Raw genomic sequence first — 25,796 nt, forward strand, 5'->3', positions numbered from 1 at the left:
TATAGTAGAGTGGACAGACGGAGGCCACTCCTCAGTAAAAGGCACATAACAGCCCGCCTGGAGTTTGCCAAGAGGCACCTGAAGGACTCTCAGACCATGAGAAACAAAATTCTCTGGTCTGATGAAACAAAGGTTGAATTCTTTGGCCTGAATGGCAAGCGGCATGTCTGGAGGAAACCATGTACCGCTTATCACCTGGCCAATACCATCCGCATCATGCTGTGGGGATGTTTTTCAGTGGCAGAAACTGGGAGACTAGTCAGGATTGAGGGAAAGAGGAATGCAGCAATGTACAGAGACATCCTTGATGAAAACCTGCTCCAGAGCGCTCTGAACCACAGACTGGGGCGAAGGCTCATTTTCCAACAGGACACTGACCGTAAGCACACAGCCAAGATAACAAAGGAGTGGCTATGGGACAACTCTGTGAATGTCCTTGAGTGGCCCAGCCAGAGCCCAGACTTGAGCCCTATTGAACATCTCTGGGAGATCTGAAAATGGCTGTGCACTGACGCTCCCCATTCAACTTGATGGAGCTTGAGAGGTCCTGAAAAGAAGAATGGGAGAAACTGCCCAAAAATAGGTGTGCCAAGCTTGTAGCATCATACTCAAAAAGATTTGAGGCTGTAATTGGTGCCAAAGGTGCTTCAACAAAGTATTGAGCAAAGGCTGTGAATACTTCTGTACATGGGATTTTTTTTTCATTTTTTATTTTTAATACATTTGCAAAGATTTTAAACATACTTCTTTCAAATTGTCATTATGGGGTATTGCTTGTAGAATTTTGAGGAAAATAATGAATTTATTCCATTTTGGAATAAGGCTGTAACATAAGAAAATATGGAAAAAGTGAAGCGCTGTGAATACTTTCTGTATGAACTGTAAAATGCTACGTATTACTTTTGAAATTACATTAACAAATTAAAGCTAATATGAGACTTGAGTAATGGGATTATACTGTAGTTTCACGGCAAATCATTTAATGTAAATTGGATATATTGCTTGTACCCATCCCGATGGTGCATTCTATCAGAGGTAGCCCATGCCTATAATAAAACATCACAGCCTATCCTTATCAAATTAGCAGAAGTGGAAAATTAAACCAATGATGAAATCACACTGATGAACCATGCGAAATAAACACATAAATATTGTGGTGTGACTTTATGGAGACAGCTGTTTATTTCTTGCCAGTTCACACGTTACTGTGAAATAATGCAATGTCCACTCGTGCCCCACCTCGATCATATAATGAAAAGAATAAGAAAAAGGAAGAATGAGATTTATTCCTGGCATCCTGAACCTCTGCTAAGTGCTCCCTCCAGATTTTCCCAAATATAAATCTTTGTTAATACAGTTTTATTGAAGTCTGTGGCACATTAAAAGATGGCGGCTGTAAACCGCTCTAATTAGATAAATGGCTTAGTATAAAATTATAGATTTGGAGGAGATCTCTACTGAGAGAAATAAAAAGGTGCTTTAAGCATTTTTAGTATTGTGTGTGAGAGGACCTTCTCACGTGGGTTGCTCTGTTGCCTAGCATGGTGGTATTTTAGGCATGTGGTGGCCTTTTTTGATATTTGCATTGTAATATTTAAAGTGGAACTTAAAGTGATTGTAAACGATCACCTTGTAAAACAACCCATTGAGTTTAAAATAGTAATGAAAAGCAAAATATTTTTGTACAGATATAAAAAAAATAAATGATCACATTCCCTCTCTTCTCAGCTGCATAAGAGCTGGGGGGAGGAGAATCAGCAGCACACTGAGCTTCCCAGTGAATGGCTGTACAGCGGGGGGGGTTGTCAGCACAGGTCTGATCATTGGAGGAGAGCAAGCTGTGTTCTTAGCACAGCTAGAGAACTGACCACAGTGTGCTCTCGTGCTTAGTGTGGTCAGTTTTTAATAGGAAAGATAGGGGACTAGCAGGAACACTAGGGATTTTACAAAAAGGAAGCAATACAAAGAGAACAATATACTTTCTCATACAAGTACAGTACATGGTACAGCAGGCACATATCAGGAACATGAAATGTTGGGGAAACAAATGCCTTACCTTTAAAAAGGGAGTTAGTAAAACATTAACACTTCCCTCCCAAAGCAGAATTGCGTAATTTTTTTTCCCCATCAATATTCACATTTTTTTTACATTTTTTCGCCCTGCTCCAATTCTGGCCCGGGCCAGAATGACATGTACCTGGTCCTGCAGCCTCCTGGGATATTTACATCACATCTCCGAGAAGGCCGCAGGATTGGTACACAGAGCGGCCAAGGGGGCGGTCCAGAGGGTGAGACCGATGCATTATCAGAGCTGACTGCCTGCACCCGGAAGAGGCTCAAGAGAACCAAGATGGCGGCACAGGACCTGCTATGTGGCACCCAAACAGCATATCACAGCGGGACACTATATGTGCTTTGAAGAGCACTACAGGTAAGTAAGAAAAAACATAGGTGGGGGAGAGTGAGTACTACATTTAACATTTGTAAAAAAAAATATTCCTCATATCCTATGTAGTGATGCAGATTATGTCTACACAGGGTTTTCATACCTAGCTGGGGTAAAGATCAAAGACCTGTATGGATTACTAATTACAAACTTGTAAGGATTAATATTTTGTGTGTTTCACTTTTTTTCCACTATACCTGCATTTTGAAAATAAATACATTTTACTTTAAAGCTGAACTCTAGGCAAGCGGCTAAATATACAGTTTGAATATATACTGGGTATATATATTTATTTATTTTATTTATTTTCAGGTACTTATATAGCGCTGTCAATTTACGCAGCGCTTTACATATACATTGTACATTCACATCAGTCCCTACCCTCAAGAAGCTTACAATCTAAGGTCCCTAACTCACATTCATACATACTAGGGACAATTTAGACAGGATCCAATTAACCTACCAGCATGTCTTTGGAGTGTGGGAGGAAACCGGAGTACCCGGAGGAAACCCACGCAGGCACAGGGAGAACATGCAAACTCCAGGCAGGTAGTGTCCTTGGTTGGGATTCGAACCAGTGACCCTTCTTACTGCTAGGCGAGAGTGCTACCACTGTATGTATATATATATATATATATATATATATATATATATATATATATATATATATATATATATATATATATATATATATATATATATATATATATATATATATATATATATATATATATATATATATATATATACTGTCTTACCTGCCAAAAAATTGGTAATTCTGTTCAGCCAGTCTTGTGATCCACACCAAGAATGAATTGTCCAGATACAGGTTTGTTCGAATATAAATTAGGATAAAAAGATGGAGCCAATGTGTTTCAGGGGACCATAAAATCTCCCCCTTCATCAGGGCTGCACTATGCACAAAAAACAGAAAGATGTCTATAGATGCCTATAGATGAAGGAGGAAGCGATTTTGAGGCCTGATTTTATTCTTTTATCCTAATTATTATAAGACTAAAATTATACCTGGACAATTGAATATCTCGGAGTGGCCCTTTAAATGTGGATCCATTCACTTACAGGGTAAGGAAACTGTTGAAATCCTCTGGCGTAGAGAAGCTGTCAACCCAGAATCCAGACACCCTGTCCAAAAAATCACCATAAATTCCTTCTTTATTAGGATTACACTAAGGTTACAGCGCAAATTGTTCTTTAAGTCTTATGATCCAGGCACTTTTACCAGACAGCATAGGATGTTGACCTCTCCTTTCTTTACTGCAGTACGGTCACTGACACCCCCACATTGGGGACTGAACATTGATGGTACACCACCACACTGATGAGGTCATCAATCTGCTCTCTTCCAGTGACAGCACTGTGGCTCACTGCTGGCTTTCCCTCTTCCAGTCTGTGCCATGCTGAGCAGGGGACTACATGAAGCTAACATAAAGACATATTTGGATACTTACATGAGCTAATAGTTTATACAAACTCTTTATTTTCCATAATCACAATTAACAGACATAAGATGCAGAACATATTGTCAGAAAAATACAACATAAGTAATGACAGTAAAAGAAACGATAACAAAAGACTCTAACCCAGAACAATGATGCTGGATGCCGGGATGGTTAAGCACATCCAATACGGAATAAGAAGGCGTGAAAAAGGAATTTCTACATTTTATGAACCATAACAAGGGTAGGGGTGATAAGCTCCAGAATGTGAAGATCAGGCAATAGAAAATAACTATAGGTATGGAGGGAGAAAGAAAAGAGAGTGGAAAGGAAGCATAGGGAGTGACAATGAAGAAAACAGGCACCCTTCTCACCAACACTGTGTGGGTAAAACGCACGTTCACTTTAAGTATCCATTCATAACTATGCATTACACTAAAACACGTGTTTGTGTGGCCGCTTGTAGTTCACCAGAGTGTGTGACAGGGTGACAACACAAGAGCACGATTGGGGGGCGGCTCTCACCCCATAACAGGAAGTACCAGAACAAGAACCTACATGGTAGGATCACCAGGAATTATATAGTTGAAAGCTTCAGATTTTAAACAAACTGAAAACAAGTTCTGAAAATAAAAGAACATGTTAAAGTTAATATGAGATTATATTAATTGGGTTTAGATCTACTATTTTTTTTAAACCTGCAAGGTAAAGCTATAATGTGCTAGTATGCATCTCATACTAGCACATTATGTGAAACTTACCTTAAAACTAAGCCCTCCAGCGACGCACTGTCACCGCTGACATGGCTTTCATCTTCACCTGGTCTTTCTTCTGGGTTTGCGTCCATTGGAGCCGCTATTCATGGCACAAGACTCTGAAGGAACGGCACGGGAATGCCGTTTCTTCAGAGCACATGCGCCGGTGACGTCACTGGCCCAATCACAAGTAAATATCTCCTAATTGGCGCACGTTTAGGAGAGATTTACTGTACCTATAAGCAAGCCTTATTATAGGCTTAACTATAGGTAAATGTCAACCATGGGAGTTCACGCCCACTTTAAGCCACACAAAGAGAAAGAGAGAATGAATGCACTTACTTGGTGTAATGACCACAGGAAAAATAATAATGGACAAATCTTTTGCTAAGTTAAGAAAAAAAATTATGGCAATGAGCAATTTTTAGAAGAAGTGATCAAAGCTTGGCTCCAACCCCATCCACCACCAAAGCTTCACTATCAGTCAGTGTGATCACTCATCAAAGTAATGGATGAATATTGATGTAAAAGAGCCAGGGCCATATGCTCCACCCAGACATATAAGTCTATCAGAGTGCCCGGGTGCTTAAAGCCTATATACAAATTTACTTTGAATTTAAATAGTTTGTTTGGGCCAAGCTGGAGGTAGGCTTTAAATTAAAGGCAGATGTGCCTGAACTATAAAACTGGCTTCACAGAAATACAAATTCTTTGGTAGGTAGAATAGTTCACATACCATATATGCCTTACAACTATGCATTAAGCTGTTTACCCGGAGGTTAGCTTCGGATACATCAAGGTTGTGTGAATAAGACTGGCATCTATAGCAAGGATGAAGGATTATCCCTAACTGGTAGGATGACATTTCCCAGCAGTGGAAGCCCTGAGTGTCCATGTGTTCAACCCTGTGGTTAAACAGTCTGCAAAACATGCAGAAGAACCAGAGTAGCAGGTGGATTGCCAGGCCGACAGAAAAGTTTTCAGTGTAAATATATATATATGTCACCACTCACCAGACCACCAGGAGAGGAAGCAGTGACGGGTGGAAGTTCTACATATGTTTATCTTCTCATTTAAACAAATTAATGTGGTTACCCGATGATATGGCAAGTGAATTTACAAAGCATCGCTGACATCAAACACTGCGTCAGCATATCTCTATTGTCTTTTCAGTGATCTGGAAGTTTATTAATATAAGGGAAACCAATATTAATCACATACCACAATCTTCTGAAACAGTACATATATTCTTACCAGGCCAGGAAGATCAAACACCAAAGTGGGCAAGGTACTTGGAAATGATACCAATTTGGACAATTGATCACCTTTACAATAACATTCAGTGGCAGTGTCAAGCAGCTCTTATTTCCCATAGGAAGGATATATAGGGTCATGCTTTTAGACCCCTTTCACACTGGAGGCATTTTTCAGGCACTTTAGCGCTAAAAATGGCGCCTGTAAAGTGCCTGAAAAATGCCTGCTTTCACACTGGGGCGATGCGCTGGCAGGGCGTTAAAAAAAGTCCTGCAAGCAGCATCTTTGGGGCGATTTAGGAGCGGTGTACTGAAATCAATGTGCAGCGTCGCTGAAGCGCTTCCAGCGGGCGATTTTAACTCTTTATTTGGCCGCTAGCGGGGGTTATAAGCTCCACCGCTAGCGGCCGAAAAGCGCCACTAAAACAACAGTAAAGTGCCGCTAAAACTAAAGCGGCTGCGCTGACAGTGTGAAAGGACTCCTAAAATGCAATAATTAAAGTGTCAATCCTGAAATTTAAAGTGAGTTCAAGTGTATGTAAACCCTAACAACAAACTTATTTGCTTTCTTTTGGTCCGTTAAAGCCCAATTAAAGCTTATTTATTACAGTAAATTTCTTTACTTACTATGAGCTACAGGAGAGAACAGATAATGGCCGCACAACGCTGACTCAGTCAAGGTAAAAATTATTTATTTCTCCAAAATGGGACAAACAGCACAAAAGGACCGAGAAGCTGTTAAAGCGTTTTACACAGTTAACTGCTTAATCATAACAAGGAGGTTGTCAGGAGCGCTCCAGACAACCTCCTTGTTATGATTAAACACTTAAAGCAATTGTAAAGGATTTCTTTTTAGTTAACAAACATCTCTATACTTGCCTTGCTCTGTGCACAGAGCGGCCTGGAACCTCCGCCAGCGCTCCTGGCTCCTCCTCTCTGTCCAGTGCCCCCAAGGAAGGGGGCACTTGTGCACACTCATTCCCGAGCCCCGCTGCTGTGTCCATTGACACAGACAGTGGGACTTGACTCTGTCCCAGGGACGATCCTGGCCGGGGTGCACGGGTTGCACCGCACCCCAGCGCTGTCATTTCTCTTTAGAAGAGGGGCGCGGAGCTAGAATCGCCGGCCAAGCTTGGCCGGCGTCTAGCTGTGGAGCACAGTGACGTCACTCAGGGACGCTGCGGCCGCCCCAGCATTCACCGCGCGCCGCGGCCGCCCCAGCATTCCTTGCACGCCGCCTCCGCGGCTAGTAAAGAAGCTCGGAGGTCGGAGGTCCGCCCACCTCAGCCATCTTCAGACAGCGTGAGCGTGGCTAAGAAGAGGGAGCGGAGCCGGAGCGGCTGCAGCGGACTTGTGCTGGCTGGTCTGAAGAAGAGAAGAGGAACAGGAAGAAATCCTCCCGGAGAGAGCAGATCTGCGGCTGCCTGCCTCCCTGTCCCTGCACTGTCTGCACCAGGCGTCCAGGCTGGTCAAGGAAGTTGGAAGTAAGTAGTCTGTGTTGCCCATCAAACACAGCTACTGTTGTGCCCACAGCCCATCAAAAGCTGCCACTCTGCCCCATCAAAAGCTGCCACTCTGCCCATTAAAGCTGCCACTCTGCCCATTAAAGCTGCCACTTTGCCCATCAAAAGCTGCCACTCTGCCCATCAAAAGCTGCCACTCTGCCCATTAAAGCTGCCACTCTGCCCATCAAAGCTGCCACTCTGCCCATCAAAGCTGCCACTCTGCCCATTAAAGCTGCCACTCTGCCCATCAAAAGCTGCCACTGTGCCCATCAAAAGCTGCCACTCTGCCCATTAAAGCTGCCACTCTGCCCATTAAAGCTGCCACTGTGCCCATCAAAAGCTGCCACTGTGCCCATCAAAAGCTGCCACTGTGCCCATCAAAAGTTGCCACTGTGCCCATCAAAAACTGCCACTGTGCCCATCAAAAACTGCCACTCTGCCCATCAAAAGCTGCCACTGTGCCCATCAAAAACTGCCACTGTGCCCATCAAAAGCTGCCACTGTGCCCATCAAAAGCTGCCACTGTGCCCATCAAAAACTGCTACCCTGCCCATCAAAAACTGCCACTGTGCCCATCAAAAGCTGCCACTGTGCCCATCAAAAGCTGCCACTGTGCCCATCAAACACAGCCACTGTGCCCATCAGACACAGCCACTGTTGTGCCCATCTGACGCTGCCACTGTGCCTATCAAATGCAGCCACTGTGCCCATCAAACGCTGCCACTGTGCCATCAAACGCAGCCACTGTGCCCATTAAAAGCAGCTACTGTGCCCATCAAACGTAGCCACTGTGCCCCACCTAAAAGCAGCCACTGTGCCCATTAAAAGCAGCCACTGTGCCCATAAAACGCAGCCACTGTGCCCATCAAACGCAGCCACTGTGCCCATCAAACGCAGCCACTGTGCCCATCAAATGTAGCCACTGTGCCCATCAAACGCAGACACTGTGCCCCGCCTAAAAGCAGACACTGTGCCCCGCCTAAAAGCAGCCACTGTGCCCATCAAACGCAGCCACTGTGCCCATTAAAAGCAGCTACTGTGCCCATTAAAAGCAGCCACTGTGCCCATCAAACGCAGCCACTGTGCCCATTAAAAGCAGCTACTGTGCCCATCAAACGCAGCCACTGTGCCCATCAAACGCAGCCACTGTGCCCATTAAAAGCAGCTACTGTGCCCATCAAACACAGCCACTGTGCCCATCAAACGTAGCCAGTCTCTGACCATCTCTTGTATTATATCTGCAGTCTTTGACTATCTCGTGTAGTATGTTTGCAGTGTCTGATCATCTCTTGTACTATGTATGCAGTCTCTGACCATCTCTTGTACAATGTATTCAGGCTCTGACCATCTCTTGTACAATGTATGCAGGCTCTGACCATCTTTTGTACTATGTATGGAGTGTTTGACCATCTCTTGTACTATGTATGCAGTCTCTGACCATCTCTTGTACTATGTCTGCAGTCTCTGACCATCTCTTGTACTATGTCTGCAGTCTCTGACCATTTCTTGTATCATATCTGCAGCCTCTGACCATCTCTTGTATCATGTCTGCAGTCTATGACCATCTTCTGTAGTATGTCTGCAGTCTCTGACCAGCTCTTGTATCATGTCTGCAGTCTCTGACCAGCTCTTGTATCATGTCTGCAGTCTCTGACCATCTCTTGTATCATGTCTGCAGTCTTTGACCATCTTCTGTATTATGTCTGCAGTCTCTGACCATCTCTTGTACTATGTTTGCAGTCTCTGACCATCTCTTGGCCATCAAACGCAGCCACTGTGCCCATCAAACGCAGCCACTGTGCCCATCAAATGCAGCCACTGTGCCCATCAAACTCAGCCAGTCTCTGACCATCTCTTGTATCATATCTGCAGTCTTTGACCATCTCCTGTAGTATGTTTGCAGTCTCTGATCATCTCTTGTACTATGTATGCAGTCTCTGACCATCTCTTGTACTATGCATTCAGGCTCTAACCATTTCTTGTACAATGTATTCAGGCTCTAACCATCTCTTGTACAATGTATTCAGGCTCTGACCATCTCTTGTACAATGTATTCAGGCTCTGGCCATCTCTTGTACAATGTATGCAGGCTCTGACCATCTTTTGTACTATGTATGGAGTCTTTGACTATCTCTTGTACTATGTATGCAGTCTCTGACCATCTCTTGTGTCATAACTGCAGTCCCTAACCATCTTCTGTAGCATGTTTGCAGTCCCTGACCATTTCTTGTATCATGTCTGCAGTCTCTGACCATCTTCTGTAGTATGTCTGAAGTCTCTGACTATCTCTTGTATCATGTCTGCAGTCTATGACCATCCCTTGTATCATGTCTGCAGTCTCTGACCAGCTCTTGTATCATGTCTGCAGTCTCTGACCATCTCTTGTATCATGTCTGCAGTCTTTGACCATCTTCTGTATTATGTCTGCAGTCTCTGACCATCTCATGTACTATGTCTGCAGTCTCTGACCATTTCTTGTATCATATCTGCAGCCTCTGACCATCTCTTTTATCATGTCTGCAGTCTATGACCATCTTCTGTAGTATGTCTGCAGTCTCTGACCAGCTCTTGTATCATGTCTGCAGTCTCTGACCAGCTCTTGTATCATGTCTGCAGTCTCTGACCATCTCTTGTATCATGTCTGCAGTCTTTGACCATCTTCTGTATTATGTCTGCAGTCTCTGACCATCTCTTGTACTATATTTGCAGTCTCTGACCATCTCTTGCCCATCAAACGCAGCCACTGTGCCCATCAAACGCAGCCAGTCTCTTACCATCTCTTGTATCATATCTGCAGTCTTTGACCATCTCCTGTAGTATGTTTGCAGTCTCTGATCATCTCTTGTACTATGTATGCAGTCTCTGACCATCTCTTGTACTATGTATTCAGGCTCTAACCATTTCTTGTACAATGTATTCAGGCTCTAACCATCTCTTGTACAATGTATTCAGGCTCTGGCCATCTCTTGTACAATGTATTCAGGCTCTGACCATCTCTTGTACAATGTATGCAGGCTCTGACCATCTTTTGTACTATGTATGGAGTCTTTGACCATCTCTTGTACTATGTATGCAGTCTCTGACCATCTCTTGTATCATAACTGCAGTCCCTAACCATCTTCTGTAGCATGTTTGCAGTCCCTAACCATTTCTTGTATCATGTCTGCAGTCTATGACCATCTTCTGTAGTATGTCTGCAGTCTCTGACCATCTCTTGCATTATGTCTGCAGTCTCTGACCATCTTTTGTATTATGTCTGCAGTCTCTGACCATCTTTTGTATTATGTCTGCAGTCTCTGACTATCTTTTGCATTATGTCTGCAGTCTCTGACCAACTCTTGTATTATGTCTGCAATCTCTGACCATCTCTTGTACTATGTCTGCAGTCTCTGACCATCTCTTGTACTATTCATGCAGTCTCTGACCATCTCTTGTACTATGTCTGCAGTCTCTGACCATCTCTTGTACTATGTTTGCAGTCTCTGACCATCTCTTGTATCATAACTGCAGCCTCTGGCCATCTTCTGTAGCATGTTTGCAGTCCCTGACCATTTCTTGTATCATGTCTGCAGTTTCTGACCATCTTATGTATCATGTCTGCAGTCTCTGACAATCTCTTGTATCATGTCTGCAGTCTCTGACCATCTCTTGTACTATGTCTGCAGTCTCTGACCATCTCTTGTACTATGTCTGCAGTCTCTGACCATTTCTTGTATCATATCTGCAGCCTCTGACCATCTCTTGTATCATGTCTGCAGTCTCTGACCATCTTCTGTAGTATGTCTGCAGTCTCTGACTATCTCTTGTATCATGTCTGCAGTCTATGACCATCTTCTGTAGTATGTCTGCAGTCTCTGACTATCTCTTGTATCATGTCTGCAGTCTCTGACCATCTCTTGTATCATGTCTGCAGTCTATGACCATCTTCTGTAGTATGTCTGCAGTCTCTGACCATCTCTTGTATCATGTCTGCAGTCTCTGACCATCTCTTGTATCATGTCTGCAGTCTTTGACCATCTTCTGTAGTATGTCTGCAGTCTCTGACCATCTCTTGTACTATTCATGCAGTCTCTGACCATCTCTTGTACTATGTCTGCAGTCTCTGACCATCTCTTGTACTATGTTTGCAGTCTCTGACCATCTCTTGTATCATAACTGCAGCCTCTGGCCATCTTCTGTAGCATGTTTGCAGTCCCTGACCATTTCTTGTATCATGTCTGCAGTTTCTGACCATCTTATGTATCATGTCTGCAGTCTCTGACAATCTCTTGTATCATGTCTGCAGTCTCTGACCATCTCTTGTACTATGTCTGCAGTCTCTGACCATCTCTTGTACTATGTCTGCAGTCTCTGACCATTTCTTGTATCATATCTGCAGCCTCTGACCATCTCTTGTATCATGTCTGCAGTCTATGACCATCTTCTGTAGTATGTCTGCAGTCTCTGATCATCTCCTGTATTATGTCTGCAGTCTCTGACCATCTCTTGTATCATGTCTGCAGTCTTTGACCATCTTCTGTATTATGTCTGCAGTCTCTGACCATCTCTTGGATCATGTCTGCAGTCTTTGACCATCTTCTGTATTATGTCTGCAGTCTCTGACCATCTCTTGTACTATGTTTGCAGTCTCTGACTATCTCTTGTACTATGTCTGCAGTCTCTGACCATCTCTTGCATTATGTCTGCAGTCTCTGACCATCTTTTGTATTATGTCTGCAGTCTCTGACCATCTTTTGTATTATGTCTGCAGTCTCTGACTATCTTTTGCATTATGTCTGCAGTCTCTGACCAACTCTTGTATTATGTCTGCAGTCTCTGACCATCTCTTGTACTATTCATGCAGTCTCTGACCATCTCTTGTACTATGTCTGCAGTCTCTGACCATCTCTTGTACTATGTTTGCAGTCTCTGACCATCTCTTGTATCATAACTGCAGCCTCTGGCCATCTTCTGTAGCATGTTTGCAGTCCCTGACCATTTCTTGTATCATGTCTGCAGTTTCTGACCATCTTATGTATCATGTCTGCAGTCTCTGACAATCTCTTGTATCATGTCTGCAGTCTCTGACCATCTCTTGTACTATGTCTGCAGTCTCTGACCATCTCTTGTACTATGTCTGCAGTCTCTGACCATTTCTTGTATCATATCTGCAGCCTCTGACCATCTCTTGTATCATGTCTGCAGTCTATGACCATCTTCTGTAGTATGTCTGCCGTCTCTGATCATCTCCTGTATTATGTCTGCAGTCTCTGACCATCTCTTGTATCATGTCTGCAGTCTTTGACCATCTTCTGTATTATGTCTGCAGTCTCTGACCATCTCTTGGATCATGTCTGCAGTCTTTGACCATCTTCTGTATTATGTCTGCAGTCTCTGACCATCTCTTGTACTATGTTTGCAGTCTCTGACTATCTCTTGTACTATGTCTGCAGTCTCTGACCATCTCTTGCATTATGTCTGCAGTCTCTGACCATCTTTTGTATTATGTCTGCAGTCTCTGACCATCTTTTGTATTATGTCTGCAGTCTCTGACTATCTTTTGCATTATGTCTGCAGTCTCTGACCAACTCTTGTATTATGTCTGCAGTCTCTGACCATCTCTTGTACTATGTCTGCAGTCTCTGACCATCTCTTGTACTATGTTTACAGTCTCTGACCATCTCTTGTATCATAACTGCAGCCTCTGACCATCTTCTGTAGCATGTTTGCAGTCCCTGACTATTTCTTGTATCATGTTTGCAGTCTCTGACCATTTCTTGTATCATGTCTGCAGTTTCTGACCATCTTATGTATGATGTCTGCAGTCTCTGACCATCTCTAGTATCATGTCTGCAGTCTCTGACCATCTCTTGTACTATGTCTGCAGTCTCTGACCATCTCTTGTACTATGTCTGCAGTCTCTCACCATCTTTTGTACTATGCCTCCAGTCTCTGACCATTTCTTGTATCATATCTGCAGCCTTTGACCATCTCTTGTATCATGTCTGCAGTCTATGACCATCTTCTGTAGTATGTCTGCAGTCTCTGAACAGCTCTTGTATCATGTCTGCAGTCTCCGACCATCTCTTTTATCATGTCTGCAGTCTCTGACCATCTCTTGTATCATGTCTGCAGTCTTTGACCATCTCTTGCATCATGTCTGCAGTCTTTGACCATCTTCTGTAGTATGTCTGCCTTCTCTGACCATCTCCTGTACTATGTTTGCAGTCTCTGACCATCTCTTGTACTATGTCTGCAGTCTCTGACCATCTCTTGTATCATGTCTGCAGTCTCTGACCATCTCTTGCATTATGTCTGCAGTCTCTGACCATCTTTTGTATTATGTCTGCAGTCTCTGACCATCTTTTGTATTATGTCTGCAGTCTCTGAACATCTCTTGTATTATGTCTGCAGTCTCTGACCATCTTATGTATCATGTCTGCAGTCTCTGACCATCTCTTGTATCATAACTGCAGCCTCTGACCATCTTCTGTAGCATGTTTGCAGTCTCTGACCATTTCTTGTATCATATCTGCAGTCTCTGACCATCCCGTGTAGTATGTTTGCAGTCTCTGACTATCTTGTTCTCTTTATTGTTAAGAGATCATGGGAGGATCCCAGGTTAACAAAGACTCCTTAGGGGAGCATATCTGTGTTTGAGTCGTTGCCATAGAAACATTCACAAAGGGGAGGAGTTAGTAAGATGACCACGCCCCCGTGGGGGCGCCCAAAATATTTCTGCACCCAGGCGTCTGTGACCCTAGGATCGGCCCTGCTCTGTCCCCGTCACTGGTGTTAACTGCTCTTGTGCACATTGCTGGATCAGATTGGGCTCAGGTAATAATAAGAGGGGGGCTGGATCCTGCAGCAGAGAAGGTTTTTTTTACCTAAAAGAGAAGTACAACGAAAGCTTGTTTGGCTGTACTTCTCCTGTGGATCACAGGAGTGCAGTTCGTTCACAACAGCCATGCTCAAAGGGCAACAGCACCCCTAATAGAGATGGGAACGGTGTGTTAATGGTAGATTTTGAAGAATAATCATTTAGATAATTAATAATGTGTCTTTTGGTGTCAGGGTTTGGTATTAGTTCTTTACACAAACCTACAGATCTATGAAGAGCCAAACATGTGGCTGGGGGCTGTAAAAAAAGGCCACTGAGCTGTGGCTTCTCTGCCTCCCCAGCCACCTACCCAAAGTCTTAAACAGCCAAATAAAGACTAGTCTATTTTCACCAATAAAGCAGTGGGTGTCCATAGAATTTAGGTAGATAAAATTGTAGGATTATTGTATATGTATGTATGTGTAGGATTGTAGGTTTAGTTTAATCCAAGAACCATTCAGTATATCAGAACAATATGTCCAAGTCTATGCATTTAATTGAAGTAACCAGCACTGCTGACAATCCATTGTATTATCTAATAGTAGTTAGTCACATTCTACTGGACTTGCTCTGCAATGCTGAAGATGTTTTGATACTTATACAAACAGCTTCCTCTGCTCTAAGGAATGTAAAGAATATACTTTGCAACTTTTCCTCTTGTCTTCTTATTTTCCCCATACCAGATTCTGGGTATTCACCCCAAGATGATTGCCAATTAAGGTTTTTATTTATCCAGGTCAATACATAGTATAGCTAGTGATAGTTCAACTGGACATTGATGTTTCCCTGCTCCTCCAGGTAACTTCCTCAGTTTTGAGGGTCATAATCCAGTTGAAAGTGGTTAACTCTAATTGATAGATGTTTTATTCATCAACTGGGAAAGCAACAGGGGATTGGAAACATCTTGTGGCGAGCAGGAACGCCTCAATACTCCCAGATAGGAACAACACTGGTAAATACAAACGTGAACCCTTATCATCGGAGTATCCAAAAGGTATAAAAAGCCAGCAGGTTACGGAGTCCATCAGACCACACCTATAACTGAAATACAATTTTTGGGATGATTGTGCCTTTAAACCTGGCAAGGACTCCATGTACTTGTACCTACAAGAGTCTTTAGTGGATGATAAAAGCAACCAAGGCTCCTGAAGGATCAATAACAAGCTGTGCAAAGAAATTTTATATTCATGTGGCAAAAGCAGTACAGAGGAATTGTAACCTGACGCAGCTCGACACAAAAAAAAGCCAGTGGGTATGTATCTTAAATCATTTTTCTTGGTTTTAATTATTCAAGACCCATACAGGAAAATAACAGAATCCATACACTACAAATCTAAAATAAAACAATGGTGTACATTAAGTATTATTTAAATACAATATTTAAACATTGTTTTTGCTTAACAGTAGATGTCAGTCCCGGTATTAAATATACAGAAAACCATAAGTTGCTTAGCTTTAACCAGTCCTGATTATTCCTAGAGAAAACATTTACTATATCTAAAGCTAAAACTTTTTGGGATGGAGAAGAAAAGCCAAATACCCTCTCCCTTATGTTTCCATCTATGGTCCACTGGAGATATTCCCCTTTACTTCACAATGGGAAGCTGAAGGAAATCTTTCAAAAGTGTGTCACAGCGACAATTGGAAGATTTCCTCCCTATTTCTGTTACAGTGTCAGCTCAAATCAGCGCCCATCACTTTCACTCCTTCTCGCTTTGGAGTCTGGGACAAATATAGAGGGTATATATCTTCAACGGGGACTCAAGACAGCAATAAAAAACAGGACAGGGTTATCAAGCTTTTCCTGCTCTATGTAAAACAAAAAAAAAAAGTTTTAGCGTTAGAAACATTTTAAGAAAACATCATGGGGGAATTTGCTAAAACTGGAGCACCAAAAATCTGGTGCAGTTGTACATAGTAGCCAATCAGCTTCTAACTTCAGCTTGTTCAATTAAAGTGGTAGTAATCCCACTTTTTCATCTTTTACTTACAGGTAAGCCTGCAATCAGGCTTACCTGTAGGTACTGTAAATATCTCCTAAACTTCCACTGTTTTAGAGATGTTCAGAGTGCATGCAACTGGTGACGTCACCGTTGCATGCACTCTGAAGGTCTGGCATACCATGCCGGACCTTCAGAACCTGTGCCGTAAATGGTGACTGATGTCATCAAGCCCCTAGCCATTCATGTAGCCGAAGGCTGTGAACCCTGAAGGAAGACCGGGTGAAGATGGAAGCCCTCTCAGCGGTGACAGTGCGAAGCTGGAGGGCTTTGTTTTAAGGTAAGTCTCCCATAATGTGCTAGTATCAACATTACTTTTCAGAGCTGAGAGATCCTATGTAAATTCTGCACATTCAATGGATATAGGGGAAAGACGGCTGTAGATTAACAGGTAAAACTTATGTAGGAGGATTTGTTCCATCTCTGTGTATCATCTTTGGCCAGTTACTGTAAGGGCTTACTACCACGTTAAGCTTTGACAATAACCCCAGAAGCTGATTGGTTTCTATGCAAAGCTGCACCAGATTTTGCAAGCTCCAGTTTTATTAAATCCTCCCATGTCTGTCATATGGGTATAGCACGTGCCTCTTTAGACCACACTGCAGAAACCATGACCACCTCCTAAATATGAGAAGACACTTATTAGGATACTTTGATCTAACAGTTCGAATGTTTTTATGGTTCCTGTGTTACAGCTAACAGAAAATGTAGGACCTATGTCGCCAAAGTATAACCCTAGCTAATGGAAGTTGCTTATTCACTGTTCTGACACAAGATGTCAACAAGCAGCTGCAAAGCTTATGGCTCTTTCCTGGTGAAATTAACGTTTGGACACATATATGATATAGGTGTTCCTTTAATATCATATCACAAGCAGCTATGGCATTAGGTAGCTTTTGATACTGCAACAGAATTGAGATTTTAGGAGCGTAGCTTGACCAGATGAATGAAAGCTGATTTCTAATTGATTGCTATGGGTTACTGCACACCATTATGCATGTCAATAAAAAAAAGCCCAGCATATGAATAATTATTTTATCGTGCCTTGATAAAAGATGTAGGGTCATCAGAAGTGGTTTGGTCTTCCTCTGACTGCTGACACGGCATGGTTCCTGAAGAAGAGACAACCACTGTCTTATTTTTGTTGGCCCTTTTCTGCCTCTGTGATATGGCATCACACACTGCCACCACTTCATCACTTTCAAAGTCATAGTCTGGGATTGAATCAATGCAGGCATCTCTGCCATTATTCTGTAGATTCTTTCCTTCTACCTCTCTCTTCTGCTGGAGAAGCTGCTGGGCCCATTTCAGATCTTCTTCCCATAACTCTGTGTTTGAAGGATAAAGGTGAAAAGCAACCTGGAAGCTCCGTATGGCCTACAAAAAAAGATGGACAAAACACTTAATACTGTATGAAAAGAAAGATGCACTTGCTATTAGAAAATGTAATCTGTCCAACATCAAAGCTCTCCAAAGTTTGGCAGAAACTTGACCAACGAGATAATGAGTTGAGACCAGCAGAAATGAAGGAGTGATTCCCTGGACCCTTGTACTAGTGTGTGCTGAGCATAATGGTAAGAACTTTGCTGGGCTATACTAAATACAGTGTGTACATGGGGTCCTGTACTCAATTGGAGAGAATCATAGCAGGAAGGTAAATAAATAACACTCTTATCAAACCACAATGTTTTCCCTTATTCATCCTAAAGCTCATTTCCAGGCTTTTGTGGCCCCAACTCAACCATTAGTTTCAGAACCTATTCTTAAATTATACTTCTACACCTTCTTCTAGTGATTTAAAAACACAATCCGAACTATCAGTTACATTATCAGTCACTGGCCACAAGTTCACATCTTTGCAGCTTAGCTGAGGTCTGCAGGACACATGTGAATAGGCTACTGGAATGTTTGAAGAGTGGTGGACAGCTGAGGAGAAAGCTAAAGGGAGTTGGAAATAGGTGGAACAGGGAGAGCCTCTGACACTCTACAATGCTGGCCTGATGACTTCAGAGCTGTCGGAACGGAAACTATGTTTTGGTGGGCATTTTATAGAATGGTCACCCAATGCACACGGGGAAGACAGGTATGGTACGTCTCCTCAACAGGTAGTACTAGGATTCCACTGGCCAAAGGCTGGCTATTAATAAGGATAGCAGAAGTTGTAAGCAGAGAATAATCCAAAATCATTGATTGTTTACTTAAGAGAGATTTATTTTTGCTTCCTGTTCTACTGGCATTTTATCAGAGAGGAAGTGAGGGGATTTTTATTTCTGTATATCTTGCTGACAGCAGGACAGGAAGTGAGGGTAAATCTCTCACATCCAGATAGCAATAAAAAATAGATAGGGTTCTAATCCTTCCCCATTTTTTCCAAAAAACTAGAAAAAAGTTTTTGGCTTGACATGCACTTTAAAACAGAGTAGCAGTGCTCATCTTTTGTACCTACTTCCTTTGCCAATATTTTTGTTTCTCCATTAATACAGGCATTCTTTAACCATGTTTGGCCCGTTGGACATCATATGATCCCGGTTTGATCAGATGTTTTGGAGGCCAGAGGAGAGATACGGGGTCTAATATCTCTCTAAGATCTCTCTATAAAGAGGACCTGTCAATGCCCATGCTATCAGAGGGGATGATGTTCATAAATAGCAATGAAGTTAATAAAAAAAAAAAAAATGAAAGGAATAGTGAAAAAAAAACATTTTAATAATTTTCTTTTTTAAAGTGCCCCCCCCCCCGTATTTGCGTTCAAAGGCAAACACGCACGTTGGTCCCACAAGCGTGCCACACATGTGAGGTATCGCTGCAAACGTTAGTGCAAGAACATTAATTCTAGCACCAGACCTCCTGTGTAACTCTAATCTGGTAACCTGTAAAGGCCTTTAAAGTGTTGCCTATGGATAACTTAATATACCATAGTTTTATTGCCATTCCACGGGTGTGCACAATTTTAAAGCAAGACAGGTTTGGTATCTATTTACTTGGCGTAACATCATATTTTGTATTTTACCAAAAAGTTGGGTATTATATTGCTTTTTTTGTTCCCTAGAATTCATTAAAGTGTATTTTTCCAAAAAAATGTGCATTTGAAAAAGCGTGACATAAAAAATAGCAACACCCACCATTTTATCCTCTAGGGGCCTCTGTTTAAAAAAATATATAATGGCCCCGGTGGCATGTGGTAAACAACAACTGTACCTTTGTACAATTGCCCTTAAATTTCACTACCTGAGTGTAGGCTAAGATAAATACCTTCTGCCAGTCACTGTGTGGTCCTACATAAAGTCACACAGTCTTTTTCCAAAAAAAGGCAGCATCTTTCTGCATATGCACACTGTGGCCCCATTCATTCCTATGGGTGAAGCTGATGACTGGCCATTTAGGCACTAAATACTGCATCGTGGGAGGGCAGGAGATATGTCACCACAAACCTGAAAGTGGGATTTTCCAATTGGTTGCATAGGGAAATAAGGAAGCAAACAGAAGTGAGGAAAGTAAGTTAAGACACTTAAGGATACTTACAATATATGGGGTGGGTTCTTACTATTATTTAAACACAGGTTCATTATGAGAATATGAATAGCAAAAAATACTTGTCAATCAGATTCAACTGTAAAAGTCTCCAGACCGCACTACATACTAATCCTGATCAAATGCTGTTTAATGTCATGGAAGTGGAATGGGGGAAAGTACTGCGCTAAACCAAAAATGATATAAAAGTGACATCTGCTAACACTCAAACAAAGTCCAGATAAATGTGAATACATACAGTGTAGCGCTAAATAGTGAAATGTCTATGTGTGCAAATAGGGGTAAAAGACACTAATGTGAAGGTAATGGTATAACACCCACTAAGAATAAATGTGAAAAAATTTCCACTGACATAAAACATATCATAAACAGTGGACCATTATGAAATAGTGCACAAAAAATAAAAACACTGAAGTGCATACAAAAGAAAAAAATTCACATAACGTGCATGTCCAAAAAAATAAACACCATAGTCCAAAAAGTGCCAACAGTAAAAAAATCCACTTCCGGAGATGATGGAAAGCTAGGATTTTCAAAAGCAATACCAAATGGAGTGGCTCTGATAGATGTAGAGAACTTCAAACAAATGTCAAACGGAAAGATGAAATACTCTTACCAGATGTGGTGGACACACATACTGTATGGCAGTGGGTCTAATAGGCTCTGAGCGCTGACTCCTAGCACTCTGGTGGAGTAGAGCTGGAGAGGCCAGACTGAACAAAATGGATCCCTGGGCTCCAAACCTTACAATCAGATGACGTCAATGGGTCAATGAGTCAATCCAGAGAGCAGCCGTAGAGATGGACGTTCTCAGCAGGGGCCAGATATACAGAAAAAAATTTAAAAAGAATGGCTCCCAATGGTGCAGGTCAATCAAAAAGATTTATTAAGATCATGCATCAAGAGACAGATGCAGAGATGATAAAATGTGATCAAAATAGATGATAAAAAAGCAATGCGGAAGGCATAAGATAAGCAAGCCCGATGCATTTCGACCCCATAGGTCAACTGGGCCAACTATGCCCCAGTTGATGACCTATGGTGTCTAAACGCGTCGGGCTTGTTTGCGCAAATAAGCACTTAGAATGTACAAGATGCGTGTGGCAGAACATGTACTACACATAGAGATACATGTTTTTTTTCTGTCTGTGGTGGACTTACATAGTCGCATGAGAATGCTTGGTCGTTAAGTGCTTATTTGCGCAGAAATGCCTAAAATCGCATAAATGCCTAAAATAGCATAATTGTCTAAATGCCTGTTTGCATAAAGATACAGGATCGCACAAGAGTGCTTGAGTCCTTGTTTGCCCAGGGGTACTTGCTCATGCAGAAAGGCTTGTTTTCATAGAAATGCCTAAATCGCATAAGATGCTTGATTGCATAAAGATGCTGGATCGCACAAGGGTGCTTGATCTCCCAAGAGTCCTTGATTACTCAAGGATACTTGGTCACGCGGAGAAGCTAATTTTTTTCGGAAATGCTTAAAATTGCATAAAGATGCTTAACTGCATAAAGATGCTGGATCGCACAGGAGTGCTTATCACACAAGAGTCCTTGGTCTGACAAGGGTACTTGTCCGCACAGTAGTGCTTATAATGCATAGAATGTTTGGTCGCATAAAAGATGCCGAATCGCATAAGAATACATGATTGCCTAAGGTTGCATTATTACCTAGATTTGCATGGTTGCATAACGAGGCATGTTAATTTAGCCTCCTGAATTATACAGGATTCTTTATGTTCACATAGGAATACGTGTCTGCCTGGATACATGATGTGTAATCTTGCATTACACATTCAGACACGCATGCTTGCTTGCAAGGTGCCCGTTCCATAGCACACATGCTATAGGTATGCGTGTGTACAGCACACACTTTTTATGTTTTAAAGATATTGTAAAAAATTCATGCTTCCATGAACACACGCTTCTTTTGAGGCATATGGCGTTAACTCTTGCCACTTACACATATGGGCAATAGTTTGCATATGTGTTTTCAGAACTTGTCTGCACTTCACAAACAGCACCTCTTCTGGTTGGTAGGCTTGCCCTTGTGGTTTGCCACAATGCTCAAGTCTTTTATAAACTGCTAGGGCCCGATCTACTCTAGCAGGTCTAAAGGGCGCAGGGTATAGCTTTAATGGCATACCAAGGCAGTCTGCTGCCGATAGATTAGTCGGTAGCATGGCTGGACCTATGTGTGTCCAGCATAGTCTTTATAGCCCCTATGGAGGCTAGAGTATTTGGGGACATAGCCCAAAGCAGGGTATCTTTTACCCGAGTCATAGCCCAAAACCATAAATATTTGGCCCAAGTGGGCAAAGCAAGGTATAGACCTTCCATTTGCCTTTGTATGGGGTTGTTGGGAAAGATGGTAGCCTCATTTAAGCCTGTTCCTTTCGCCCAGTTCTCACTCAACACCATTACTGAACAGCATACTGTCTGCTTGCAGCAAGAGGATCTAAGCCTTATGCCCCGTACACGCGGTCAGAATTTCCGACAGAAAAAGTCCGATGGGAGCTCTTTATCGTATATTTCGACCGTGTGTATGCCCCATCGGACTTTTTACGTCGAAAATTCAGACGGACTTAGATAGAGAACATGTTCTATATTTTTCCGATGGAACAAATTCCTATCGGAAAACCGCTTGTCTGTATGCTGTTCCGACGAACCAAAAGTAACGCATGCTCTGGAGCAAGTACGAGACGTCTTACGTGTTGTCCCGTTGTACGTGTTGTATGTCACCACGTTCTTGACAGTCGGAATTTGGTGTGACTGTGTGTATGCAAGATAGCTTGAGCAGAATTCCGTTGGAAAAACCTACAGAGTTTATTCCGACGGCAAAACCGGTCGTGTGTACTGGGCATAAATTTTTCCCAGGCGGCTGACGTTAGAAGTATGTAAGAGCCTCAGTTGGTGGTTGCTAGCCAAAAGTCTACAGGAAAATCCTTTATTCCAGTCACCAGGATGCAGTCCTAGAAGAGCTTTCACTCCAAGGAAAGTAGTCTGAACCGAAAGGTTCCTGCCCGTCAATATTCTGGAGATTCAGTACGTTTGGCCCTCAGGGTCTGGACTTACAGGTCACAAGGCTGTCCTGTCCGGATACAATCCGACAATGCTACAGCAGTGACCTATATCAATCAAGCAGGCACCAGGAGTTCAAAGGCCCAGAGGGAGGTGAACCATTTATTGTTTGGACAGAGGGGCATGTTCCTTGCCTATCTGCAGCCTTCATTCCAAGGATGGAAATTTGGCAGGCAGATTATCTAAGCCGCCAGCAGCTGTGTCCAGGGGAATGGTCTCTACACCCCTCCATATTTCAGGTTATATGCCAGAAATGGGGTACCCCGGATGTAGATCTTCTAGCCTCCAGGTTCAACATGAAGCCGGACGATTTTTTTGTCAAGAACAAAGGGTCCACTAGCATGCGGAACAGACGCATTGATAATTCCTTTCGATCAGTTCTCTCTGACCTAGGTGTTTTCGCCGGTTCCGCTCCTTCCGCGTTTTCTTCACAGTATCGGGGCGGGGAAGTAACCGGTTATACTGCTGGCTCCAGCCTGGCCCAGAAGGCCTTGGTATGCAGGAATTGTAAAGATGGCGGTAGGAAGACTGTGGATTCTTCCACTACGCCCAGACCTGCTCTCGCAGGGACTAGTATTCCATCCTTCCTTACGGAATCTAAATTGGATGGTTTGACTGTTGATACCTACATCCTGAAAAGTCCTGAGCTTTCGGGTCCAGTTCTCCCTACTCTGGTTAATGCTAGGGGGCCGGCCTCCAGCCTCGTCTATCACAGAGCCTGGAAGGCGTATATTTCCTGGGGTGAATCCAGGGGTTGGCATCCTCAAAGGTATGCCAGTGCCAGAAGTCTCACCTTTCTACAGTTAGGGGTAGAAATGAAACAGGCCTTGAGCACTTCAAGGGTCAGTTCTCGGCCTTATGAATATTTATTTTTTTCAGAGGCCACTCGCCTCTCATTCCTTAGTCCGGGCTTTTTATCCAAGGGGTGTCGTGTTTAATTCAACCAGTTAAGTCTTCCTTGTGCCCGTGGGATTTGAATGGTCTGTTTTTACAAAAACAGCCTTCTGAACCAGAAGAACGAGTTTCTGGTTGTCATATCCTCTGCTAGAGGGGTATCAGAATTAACAGCTTTTTGCTGCCTAAGGTGGTATCAGGATTTCATCTGAACCAAGATGTTGTCCTACTGTCCTTGTACAGGTCCGCATTCTGCGGAAGAAAGGTTGTTACACTCTCTTGATGTAGTAAGAGCAGTCAAGGTCTGAAAGCGATTGCTCTGATACGAAAAGCTGATGCTTTGTTTGTGCTGCCGGAAGGTCCTAGAAAGGGCCAGGCAGCGTCGAAATCTATCTCTAAGTAGATTGGGCAGGTTATTGTTCAGGCTTATGGTTTCAAGATGAAAATTCCTTTTTTCATTTGAGAGCGCACTCGATTAGAGCAGTAAGTGCTTCATGGTCAGTGCTTCATCAGGCCTCCTTGGCTCAGATCTGCAAGGCTGCAACTCGGTCTTCCATCCATACATTTACCAAATTCTTTCGGGTGGATGTGAAAGGGCATGAGGATACCGCCCTCAAGCGCAGCGTGCTGCAGGCAGCAGTATAGGTCCTCACGTCCGATTGCGGTCTGCTTTTGATCTGTGTCTCCCTCCCCTCAATTTGGCCATTGCTCTGGGACATCCCACTAAGTAATTCATAGATCTCTGTGTCCCATGATGTATGAACAAGAAAATTGGATTTTTTTAATACAGCTTACCTGTAAAATCCTTTTCTTGGGAGCACATCACGGGACACAGAGCTCCCGCCCCTCTTTGGGATTTATGTATATATACGTTGGGATACTTATTGCTTTGCTACAAAACTGAGGTACTCTCCGTATGGGTGGGGTTATATAGGGGAGGAACTCACCTTGTAATTGGGGTTTGCCAGTGTCCAATCACCTGATGGTGACTATCTAACCCACTAAGTAATTGATAGAGCTCTGTGTCCCGTGATGTACTCCCAAGAAAAGGATTTTACAGGTAAGCTGTATTAAAAATTCTATTTTTTTATAGCCAATATCTATAGGAGGGGTTTCCACCATCCCTGCTAAGTTTCATTTTATACAGTATGTCTTATTTTTAGTTTGATGTGAAGTTGCGAATCAGACCAGTATTGTCGTAAAATCTCAAGCCTATTGAGATTTCTATACATTAGAGGATTCCACCATTATTGTTAAGTTATTGATCATTAAGTTAGCGCTGCACTTTTTTTTGTGGTGTGAGAAAACATAACAGTGCTTTGCAGCAGGCCTTTTACTGACACTTTTTTTATTTTACCTCCAGTAGTTTATTGTAAATAGTAGTGTGGTGATTACCTATTACACTAAAGATCGGCATGTGGAATTAATAAACATCAACAGATTTCAGTTGTGCCCCACCAGGCTGGCCCTCCATGGACAACGTGCCTGGCTGCTAAATTCATAACCCCACCCCTGCACTGATTGGCAGCGCTGACAGGCAGCAATGATTGGCACTGATAGGCGGCACTGATTTGCACTAATAGAAAGCACCGATTGGCAGCATTGATGGGCCCTGATTGGCACTGATAGGTGGCACTGATTGGCAGCACTAATGGCACGAATAGTTAATAGGCACTGATAGGCAGCAACTAACAGGTAGCATTTAGCGGCACTAATTGGCAGCACTGATAGGCAACACCGACAGTCAGCACTGATGGGCGCTGAAAGGCGGCACTCATGGGCATTGATTGGCAGCACTGATGGGTACTGATAGGCGGCCCTGATAGGTGGCACTGATTGGCATTGATTGGAAGCACTTGCACTTATTGGAAACACTGATCGGCACTGATAAGTGACATTGGATGGCACTGATATTAGGCAGCACTGCTTGGCACTGACAGGTGGCACTGATTGGAAACACGAATTAACACTGACTGGCACTGACAGGTGGCACTGATTGTCACTGATATTAGGCG

General features: G+C 42.9%; 1 protein-coding gene across 2 annotated transcripts in view; it reads right to left on the minus strand.

Annotated features, from left to right (window-relative positions):
• Window positions 1–15,532: 15,532 nt before the first annotated feature.
• The window catches only part of TTC33 (tetratricopeptide repeat domain 33), a 415,549-nt gene continuing 405,285 nt past the window's right edge, over window positions 15,533–25,796 (minus strand). For both annotated transcript variants that reach the window (XM_073621670.1, XM_073621679.1), the window contains one exon: window positions 15,533–17,652. In XM_073621670.1, the coding sequence (XP_073477771.1) occupies window positions 17,311–17,652 (342 nt within the window). In that variant the 3' untranslated portion in view covers window positions 15,533–17,310. The remainder of the gene's footprint in view (window positions 17,653–25,796) is intronic.

This window comes from Aquarana catesbeiana, linkage group LG01, assembly GCF_042186555.1.
Source record: "Aquarana catesbeiana isolate 2022-GZ linkage group LG01, ASM4218655v1, whole genome shotgun sequence".
NCBI lineage: Eukaryota > Metazoa > Chordata > Amphibia > Anura > Ranidae > Aquarana > Aquarana catesbeiana.